This window comes from Hylobates moloch, unplaced genomic scaffold (genome assembly GCF_009828535.3).
Source record: "Hylobates moloch isolate HMO894 unplaced genomic scaffold, HMol_V3 SCAFFOLD_5, whole genome shotgun sequence".
Classification (NCBI taxonomy): domain Eukaryota; kingdom Metazoa; phylum Chordata; class Mammalia; order Primates; family Hylobatidae; genus Hylobates; species Hylobates moloch.
In genome coordinates this window covers 91,970,759-91,981,053 of record NW_026652280.1, presented here as the reverse complement: position 1 = coordinate 91,981,053, position 10,295 = coordinate 91,970,759, and the positions used below count along the sequence as shown (strand labels likewise).

Here is a 10,295-nt window from a genome sequence, read left to right as displayed (position 1 = left end):
TCCTTCCTTCCTTCCTTCCTTCCTCCCTTCCTTCCTTCCTTCCTTCCTTCCTCCCTCCCTCCCTCAGTTCCTTCCTTCCTTCCTTTCTTCCTTCTTCCCTCCCTCCATTCCTCCCTCCCTCCCTCCGTTCCTTCCTTCCTTCCTTGCTTCTTTCCTCCCGCCCTCCCTCTCTTCTCTGCTCCCTCCCTCTCTCCCCTCCCTCCCTCCCTCCCTCCCTTCCTTCCTTCCTTCTTCTCTCCCTTCCTCTCTCCCTCACTTCCTTCCTTCCTTCCTTCTCCCTCCCTGCCTCCCTCCCTTCCTTCTCTGCTCCCTCCCTCCCTCCTCCTTCCCCCCTCCTTCCCTGCCTCCCTCCTGCCTCCTTCTCTGCCTCCTCCCTCCCCTTCCCTTCCTCCTCCCTCCCCTTCCCTTCTTTCCTTCCTTCTCTGCTCCCTCCCTCCCTCCCTCCTCCCTCCCCCCTCCCTCCCTTCCTTCCTTCTCTGCTCCCTCCCTTCCTCCTCCCTCCCCACTCCCTTCCTTCCTTCCTCTTTGGTCAAATGCGGGCACATGAGATTTCCCATCATCGCCATGGTAAGTGCACAGTTCCGTGGCACTGAGAACATGCACATGGCTGTGCCGCTGTCACCACCACGCAGCTCCAGCACCTTTTCATCGGGCGAAACTGGAGCTCCGTCCTGACTAATCACTCACTCCCATCGGCCTCTGTCGCCGGCCCTGCTGACCACCATTCTGCCATCTTTCTCTTGAACCTGACTCCTCTGGGGGCCTTCCATCTGTGGGGTCACGGCATTGGTCCCATTGTGACTGGCTGGCTTCACTCGGCACGAGGTTGTGAAGGTTGGTGGCGTCGCTGCATGCGTCAGAGCACACTCCTTTTCCAGGCTCGGTAAGACCCTGATGTGTGTGTCTACCCCATTTCAGATCCCCTCACCTGCTGGGTTGTTTCCACCTTTGGGCTATTGTGACTGCACGGCTATGAGCATGGGTGTCTGAGTCCATTCTGTGTGGCCATAAAAGAACCTCTGTGATGGGGTAATTCATCAAGCTCACAGTTCTGTCGGCTGAGAAGTTCAATGGCATGGCCCTGGCTTCTGCTGGAGGAGGTCAAAGGGGAAGCAGACAGGGGAAGAGAGATAAAGCTCAGGGATGTCTTGGCTTCAGAACAAGCCCCACTCATGGGAACAAGTCCATTCCCATGGGAACTCACCCCGTATCACAAGAGGAGAATCACTTCCAGCACCAGGCACTCCCTAGGGAGTCACTCCCACGACCCTCAGGCCCCATCTCCCTAGGCTGCCACACTGGGGGTCCCATTTCAACAAGAGTTTTGCTGGGAACAGACGCACTGACCACATCCAGGCCATGGCAAGGGCTGTGCAAGTATTTGAGTCCCTGCTTTGATTTCTTTTGCGGATAGACCTAGGAATGGAATGGCGGCTTTGCAGGGAATTTTGTATTGACCTGTTTCTGGAAGGAGCACACTGAGCTGGCCAGAGCAGGCTTGTGTTTTCCTCTGTGCTCCTTCCTGCTTTCCAGGATGCAGATGAGACGGCAGGTGCCCCAGCAGCCCTCGTCAACCATAAGGCATGGATTCCTCACCTTAGGCTCGGGGAGCACAGAGACTGAGGGCCGTGGACTCGGGGTGAGATGGTGGTGCCTCCATCGCAGGCCCATGGACTCCATGTCCAGCCCTTCCAGAAAGGTGACAGGAATGAAAAGTCTGCCTTATGGAAGACATGGTTATTCAGAATTTTCGGTTCTGTATGGTCTCCTTAGAAACATTCATAGACTTTTTAAAATGAAAATAGCCCATGTTCATTGTGAAAAAGTGAGCCATGGCCTCCAGGGCACCGGAGCCACAGAACCACCACGCTTTGCTTTTGTTTCTCACTCCCCTACTTTCCCCACATAGGCACCGACGCTCTCCCCGACAGCATCATCGTCACGCAACTAGGGTGGCTGACCCGTGTCTTCATCACGACGTGGAATGGTTTGAGTCAAGGGTTTTCGTGGTCATGAGCCACATGGAGGCTGTGCCTTTTGTTTCCTGTGAGAAATCTTCAACCGGTGCCACTCTCAGCCTCCCCTCTGCCAGCGCTTCTGTGGCTGCACCTGCATTCGTGGGCTGTGGCTGCGAAGCACAGGAATAATTTATGGCTCTTGGGGCACTTTGCTGGGCTGCTTCCAGAAAAGTTGACCCCTCCCTGCAAACCAGCACTGCCCAGCATTCTTGTCCCGCCAAGCCTGACTGCGAGGCTGTTGTGGCGTTGCCACTTTGCTCGGAAAGGGCCCCTTGTCTTTTATTTCTCTTGCATTTTTTCAATTCTACCATTGACCATTTTTCATACATGTGGTCATCATTGTATTCTGCCCCCATTTTGTGAGGTTTAGTGCATTATTAAAGTTTCCTTGGTTTTGATGAGAGCACATTCTGTCATTATATTTAATAGGTGTTTTCCTCAGCTTGGATTTATTTGGCCATTAGCTTCTTTTCTGCTATTTCACAATAGTTTGTTATTCTTCATTACAAAAGGACTCTGCCGAGGGTCCCCATGCTCCCCATGCTTCGGGGTGTGAGGTAGCAGGGAAGGCAGGTATCCTTCCTTCTTTGAAGTGTGGGTTGGGGCAGGACAGCAGACCCTGGGGTCACTGCTGAGGAGGGAAAGGATGGGATTGGGACTGTTCTCTTCCTGGCCTCACGAGCTCCCCTAGCTCCTTCTCGTGGTTGGAGAAGAAACCTCCTGATTGTCACGGAGAGGGAGTTTGCCCTTGAAGCCTTTCCTGCCTGGCTCACATAGAACGGGCTGTGAGGTCCCTCCACTGAGCAGCACGTGCCGGGCCGGGTGCCCACGACTGTTGGGAAAACCCAGACCTGTGTTCCAGGAAGCAAAGGTCTTTAGATGAAGGTCTTAAGAATGAAAATTAACCCACAGAATGGTGAGGTCAGTTGGAGCCTGGATTCCATGGGGTAAGACAGCCACAGCCAGGTGGGAATCCTGCTCCTTCCTTTCCCTGTCCCTGCCTGCCGGCCATGCCCTAGAGCAGGGGCACACTCGGACCCCAGCCCAGCGCCCTCCCCTGCTGCCTGCAGGCCTGCGAGGTCCCACAATCCCTTGGCATGCAGCGACAGCCCGGGGCCAGGTGTGGGCGAAGCTTGGGATTTCCTGGCACAGCTGACTTCATGTTGTGGCCTGGCAGCCTTGGGTGGTGTTGGCCAATGCAGGAAGCCACGGGCCCAGCACCCTGCCTGTCCCGGCCGTGGGTGCTAATGCAGAGTGGGTTCTGTGGCTGGTCACACAGGCAGCCCGGTGGGTGCAGGACACTCTGGGTGACGGCCTTGCCCTGCCTGGTCCCCGGGGAGGGGAGGGTCTCTTTGCTGGCCACACTGTTTGCTGCGTGCTTTTTGTTTGCCAAGGGCTGCAATGTTTGTCATCTGCTGCAGTGTTTGCTGCCGGGTGAAGAACCGCTGGCCCTGTGTTGTCACCTGGGCCCACCGTGACAAGGTCCCCACCTCTGTTGTGGGACTCGGGGGCAAAGTTCCCTGCTGTTCACGCTGCAAGTGACAAGGGCCCTGGTCTCTGAACCAGGAGCCTCTGAGCCCTGCCCCACAGGGCTGAGCCCTGGCTGGGAGCAATGTTCTTTGGGGGAGACAGCAGCTTCCTCACTTCCATGTACGGCCAGATGCCACGGGCCGTGGGGAGTGTGACAGGGCTGTGGGGAGTGTGACAGGGCCGTGGGGAGTGGGACAGAGTTGTGGGAAGTGGGACAGGGCCATGGGGAGTGGGACAGAGTCGTGGGGAGTGTGACAGGGCCGTGGGGAGTGCGACAGTTCTGTGCGGGAGCAGGTGGTCCTGTGGGGCATCCCGGGGTCTGTGCTCAGGCTGTGGGAGGTGGGGCTGGCAGGGGATCCTGGAGAAACACCTTTTGGGCTCAGATTTGGTGGAGCCCCCACTTCCACAGTGGCTCTGAGCGGGGCCTGAGCAGGTTTTCCTGGCAGTCGCTGCGGGTGGGTCGGCCTGGTAGGTACTGGGCTGCTCGCAAGCCAGCCAGCTCCATGTTGCCCACCTTAGCCTCCCAAGCTTCTCAGGGCCCAGCTGTGCTCTGTCCCTGGCGCCCTTCCCTCCCCGTACACTGCTCACCCCTGGCAAGGGCTCTGCCCTGGGACACACCCTGCTAGACCCTGAGATCTGATCCCAGCCCTTCCCATGTGACTCCCTGGGTGCTCCCAGATGACTGGGATGTGGGGAAGGATCAAAGACCACTTTGGTTGTCTCTGTAACTCTTCTAGTGATTAGATAAGGGCTGGATTTAAGGATTACTTCTGCAATGCAAATAGATGAAAGGAACAAGCTAAATAACAAACTCTTCCCATTCCCAGAAGAAAGTCAGCTCTGGCCTGGTTCCACATGCCCTGTCCAGCACGTCCCCGGAGCACAGGCATGGGCCCCCGGACCAGCCGCGGACTCCTCCTCATGCTTTGCACCCCCTTACAGCTGGCCCCGCACCCCTGGGGCAGGACCACTCCCTCTTCTTATTCTTCTCTGTGTCACCTTCCCAGACTCTGCACACAGTCGGCGCTACATAAATGGTGGCTGCAAAAAGGAGACGAGCAGCAGAGCAATGCCCCAGGGAACAAGAGGGGCGCTGTTGCCAAGGCCAGGGCCGGGGTATCTGCCCTGAGGCCTGAGCCCCACACGACCCAGGGCCCCTGAGCCCCATGGCCCATCTCACTGCTGGGGTCGAACCCCCAGAGCCCCTGCAGCCACTGCCTCAGGAGGTCAGGTTGGGGTGTGGATTGGGAGGGACGGGCGTTTCTGGGGAACCCCTGTGTAGATGGGATCTGGAGGGCTTGAAACCCTCAAGCTACCAGCCAGCTCCACGCCTAGGACAGGCCTTATAGAGTTCAGGATCTGCCAGCTCCCAGGGGCAGCCTCAATGTCCGAGGTGGATGGGGGTTTCTGTGGGTTCACTTCTGCCCCCAGCTGGGATGCTTGGAAGGAGAGCTCAGGATGGTGTGGCCAGACCCCAGCCCAGACAGAAGAAGCTGTCTGAGAGACCGGGGGAGCAGCAGAGACCTTCACGGAGGGACAGAGGCCCAGGAAGCAGTGGCTGCTGCTGTGAGCCTATGGCGAGAGCCACGGCCACAGAAGACCCACTTGGTGCCATGCGTTTTGGCTTCACAATGGCAAAGTCTCCCAGTGGCCCAAGAGAAAAGGGAATGCTCATTCCATTCTGCCTGCCAGAAACAGAGGCTGAGGCCCAGAGGCTCAGAGGCTCAGGCAACCTCCCCAGGTCCCAGGTTCACCTCATTTGGAAACAGCCCCTTCCCATCCCTGGATGCTGCAGCAATCTTCTAAGGGGACTTCCTCAGAGGTCATTAAACGCATTGAAAACTGATTCTGTTTCTCGACCCTAAGCTGCTGGAGGAGGGGGCGTGGGAGCAGATTCAGGGTGCACCTGTATGTTCAGGTGAAGGCGGAGGGAAATTAGTCATGGAGCTAAGCCGAACCACCTGCTGGGTCCCGGGCAGGCAAGGCCCTGTGGGCAGGTGGGAAGCCAGAGGCCGCCTCTCACCCCAGGGAGGGGCAGGGGCTGGAGTGACGGTGCAGGGTGAGATTTTGGCCAGGCACAACTCCATCCATCTCTGCATCCCCAGGAAGCCACAGACACCCAGGTTCTGAGAGCCCGGCTCTCAAATGTCCCTCCTCCCTCCCACTCCTTGGGTGCCCCTGGCCATGCCAGGCCTGAGCATGCAGCCTTCAACTTTCCCACACACCCCCTTCCACTCTCCAGGGCTGAGGAGCAGGAAGGAGATGGCTTGGAGGGGTGAGCCCCTGTCCTGTTCTCAGAGGGTCACAGCTACTCACTACCTGCTACGAAGAGAGGGAAGGGTGGGAGCCGTTCTAAACCAGCATCAGTGCATGCCACAAAATAGAAGCCGTGCTTTACAAACTAGAAACGAGGGCTTGGTTACAGGCACCTTCCCTAGAGACCCTGGCTGCCCCCAGGCTGGGGTCTGGCTGCGCTGCTCTGACGGTGTGCACGGGCGGGCTAGGCACTTGCTCTGAGTCCCAGAAAGAGGAGCCCACAGAAACAAAACTTAAAGGATGTGTTATTTCATTTTTTAATTTAATTTTTGTTTTTTCAAAAGCATCAAAGTCATTGTGATTGGAAGGAATGTACAAGTTGGTCTGGGGTTCTGTCCCTGGGTGCCGAACCAGCCGAGGACGTGGCCCCTGGAGAGCTGCCGACCCCAGGGCTAGGGGAGTGGTCTTATGAGGAGCCTTTGCTTCCCACTCGCTGGCCGCCCCGCGGGGGGCCTCCTGCCACCAGGTGGCGCTTCTCTGCCAGCCCAGGCCGCAGGGCCTGCAGTCTGGTTTCCCCAGGAATGGGGATGGCCCTGTTATTCCCATTGCAATTTTACAGGTGAGAAAAGGAGGCTCGGAGTGCATATATAGCAACTTGGAGAAAGTCGCAAGGGACAAAGGACCCTTCCCTGGACACAGGAACCTTCTGGGGGATGGGGACAGGGACTCAGGTGCAGAGAAAACCAGAGCTGCTACCGTGGGGACAGGGAAAGGGAGTCCACCCAGAGACAGCAGAGGCAGGAGCTGTCCCCCCCTTAGCCGCCCGTGGCCCTGAGCGAGGGGTTGCCACCACCCAGAGCCTGGGGACCAGGGGCCAGTGCCTGGGGATGGAGGCCATGGTCGAGACAGGCCAGGGATGTGGCGGAGACAGAGGGAGGCCCAGGTCGGCTGCCACAGGGCAAGGAGCAGGTGAGCCGACCCCAAGGCCTTGCCCTTGTCACGCTCCCTGCCATGTTCCTGCTGGCCCCCTTCTTGCTCTGTGAGGTCAACACGCAGGAGTAAGGGGCAGAAGGGAAGGTCTCCCCATGCCGAGGGCTCTGCTCACTTGGGCCAGGGGTTGGGGGGTGGTTATGGCACCAGGGCTGCTCTGAGCTACAGCCCCGAGGGGGGGCCAGGCGATGCCTCCTCCGTGCCAGCCTGTGCCGGGGCCCCTAGGAACCCCCAAGTCCCTGCCTCTGTCCTCTGCAGAGCCCCTCTGGCGCCTCCCCGCCCTCGGCCACAGGCTCGGAGCTCACGGCCCCCAGGGGGCGCTCAAGGACTGCTCATCTGCGCTTCTGCCGCTGGCAGCTCCGTCCCCACCCGCTGCGCTCCTCCAGCCGCGCTCCCTGCAGCCTTGGGCCCCACTGGCCCAGGGGAGGAGGCACTGCGCTTTGGGGAGGAAGAGAGACTAAAGGGGAGACCGAGAACCCCAGGTCAGGAAGCCGAGAGCTAAAACGACAACCGTGGGAGCTAAAACGACAACCGTGGGTCAGCGGAGAGCCCGCGACAGCCGGCAACTTCATTTCATGACCTCTGGCCTCCAAAGCAACTCTGCAAAGTGGTCAATGCTCCTCTCATCTTGTAGATGAAGATACTGAGGGCCAGGGAGGCTGTGGACTGGCTAATGTCACACGACTGGTGGGGAGGCGGGCGGGTCTGTCCCCAGGCGATTGTCCTCGAGGCACACGACGGGGCAGAGCTTGGAAGCGGCCCAGGTGGTGGTCCCTGGGTGTGGATGTAGTGACCCTGGAGCCACGTGGAGCCACGTTCAGACCCAGAGCTGAAGCAGGAGGGTGACCAGTAGAGCAAGGCCGTGCACGCCCCCGTTGCAGAATTGAAAACGCTCCTCAAAATAAAACCACGTGTTTCACAAGAGTGCACTAATTCCCGAAGATATCCGGGCTCACGGGATGCAGTGGGGATTGTAGATGCAGGGGCCATGCAAGTGAGAAGGACCCTCCTCAGCGTGAGGCTCTGATGGTCTTGAATTCCTTTGCCATGCTCAGAGGAGGGGCCTGCGTTGTCACGTTGCTTTGGGCCCTGAAAATTCGGGAGCCCGTCCTGAGCCCACGCCGCCATGGTTGCCAGGTATCCAGCATGTGCACAAAACACCTCCAGGCCAGTGCTCTGCCCTGCCCTGCCCTGGAGACCCACCTCCAAGAACACGTCTCTCCTCTGGCAGCCGTAATCCCTGCCCTTCCTCCCCACCTGCTCAGTCCTGCAAAGCCTTCGGCTAAGCCTGGCACCTGGGGATTCTGTCTCCCACACTCAAGGGGCCTCCTCCACATGTCGGTGACCTCTGACCACTCTTTCAGACCCACAGCTCCTGGGTGCACCCAGCATTGGGTCCCGATGGCACCAGAGTGTTCCAGGCCTGGGGCACCACACTCACTGCAGACCTGGCCTGAGAATCAGCATCCGGGCAACCTCATGAGATCAGGTTTCTGAATGGCGTCGTCACCTGACTGGGCATACAAGCCACAGGCCCCGTGGTCTGTGAGCGAGGTGGGACACTGGGACCCTCCCACAGCTGTGGCTTTCTCAGAGTTTCCATCCCTGTGTCCTCCTCTGTCAGCGAAGCCCAAAGGTGGGGGGCTCCTGAGCTGCCACACTGTGTTTCCTTTGTTTCTCCAACTCTGCCGGTTCATTGGAGTATGCCCTCGGTGCCTCACAGGGTGCTGACTGACAGCATCTCTAAGCCCTAAACCACCAAGCCTGGAGTCATACAGCTCCAGGGAAATGACTCTGCAGGGTCACAATTCCTGGGTGTGCACTCAGGCCCCCACTTTCCAGCCAAGACAGCAGGATCTCAGGTATCCTGAGACCTGTCCTGATCCTGAGTCCTGTCCTGATCCTGGGTCCTGCCCTGATCCTGAGTCCTGTCCTGATCCTGGGTCCTGTCCTGATCCTGGGTCCTGTCCTGATCCTGAGACCTGCCCCGATCCTGAGTCCTGTCCTGATCCTGCCCTGATCCTGAGTCCTATTCTGATTCAAAGTGCTGTCTTGAACCTGGGTCCTGCCTGATCCTGAGACCTGACCTGATGCTGAGTCCTGTTCTGATCCTGAGTCCTGTTTTGATCCTGAGTCCTGTCTTGATCCTGGGTCCTGCCCTGTTTCTGAGTCCTGTCCTGAGCCTGCCCTGATCCTGAGTCCTATTCTGTTCCTGAGTCCTTTTCTGATCCTGGGTCTTACGAGATCCTGGGTTTCATCCTGTTCTGCCCACGGGTGATGGCCCAGGATGGGGTCACCTGCCCTAGGGTGTCTCCATGCGTGGTCTCCCTGTGCCTTCTGTAAACTTTCCCTGAGACTTTCGGAGTCAAGGCAGCATCAGTCAGCATCAGCATCAGCATAGAAGTGGGTTGAATAGGACCCCCTCATTCCTGTCCACCTGGAAACTCTGAATATTATCTTATTTGGACACTGGGTCTTTGCAGATGTAATCAAGTTAAGATGAGGTTGTACTGGAGTAGGGTGGGCCCTGATCCAATGTCTGGTGTCCCTGTCAGAGAAAGGAGGGGAGGAGGTGAGACACAGACACTCAGTGGAGAAGCCCACTTGAGGATGGAGGCAGAGATGGGGGATGCAGCCACAAGCCAAGAATGTCTGGCCACCACCAGAAGCTGGAAGACGCAGAAAGAATCCTCCCCTGGAACCTTCAGAGAGCGTGTGGCCCACGGAGAACTTGATCTTGAACTTCTGTCTGCCTGAACTGTGAGGCATCAATGTCCGCTTTAAGGCTCCACTTGGGGGCCATTTGTTATGGCAGCCCCAGGAAATGAACACTGGTAGCAAAGATGAGTGCAGTATCAAAGCCAAGTCCCTGCTCCCGTTGCCCTTACTAACACAGAAGGACAGGGGCCTTGTCATTTTTCAGAGGACATGTGAGGAAAATCATGAACTAAAGAAAAAGTGCAAAACTGTATATACACCACTGAGGTTATTTTAAGATTAAGCAAACAAACACAGTTTCCCTAAGGAAATGGCACAAACAGGAACCAGGAAAAGACTGTGTGTCCAGCACCACACCTGATCCTGGGCAGGGATATAAAGGGCCCAGGCTCAGGAAGCTCCACACCTGCATCTCCCTCTCACCTGCTCCTCTACCTGCTCCACCCTCAACCCACCAGAACCATGGGCTGCTGTGGCTGCTCTGGAGGCTGTGGCTCCGGCTGTGGGGGCTGTGGCTCTGGCTGTGAGGGCTGTGGCTCCGGCTGTGGGGGCTGTGGCTCCGGCTGTGGGGGCTGTGGCTCCAGCTGTGGGGGCTGTGGTTCCAGCTACTGTATGCCCGTCTGCTGCTGCAAGTGTATATGCTGCTGTGTGCCAGCCTGTTCCTGCTCCAGCTATGGCTCCTGTGGGGGCTCCAAGAGGGGCTGTGGCTCTTGTGGGGGCTCCAAGGGGGGCTGTGGCTCCTGTGGGGGCTCCAAGGGGGGCTGTGGCTCCTGTGGGGGCTCC

The 10,295-nt window shown here is 58.1% G+C and overlaps 1 protein-coding gene across 1 annotated transcript in view; it reads right to left on the bottom strand.

The window, feature by feature from the left end:
- Window positions 1-6,270: 6,270 nt before the first annotated feature.
- The window catches only part of LOC116467901 (uncharacterized), a 4,545-nt gene continuing 520 nt past the window's right edge, over window positions 6,271-10,295 (bottom strand). Inside the window, exons 2-5 of the mRNA XM_058439712.1 lie at window positions 9,870-10,282; window positions 9,497-9,625; window positions 7,100-7,232; window positions 6,271-6,370 (exon numbers count right to left, since the gene is read on the bottom strand). Of these exons, the coding sequence (XP_058295695.1) occupies window positions 6,271-6,370; window positions 7,100-7,232; window positions 9,497-9,625; window positions 9,870-10,282 (775 nt within the window). The remainder of the gene's footprint in view (window positions 6,371-7,099; window positions 7,233-9,496; window positions 9,626-9,869; window positions 10,283-10,295) is intronic.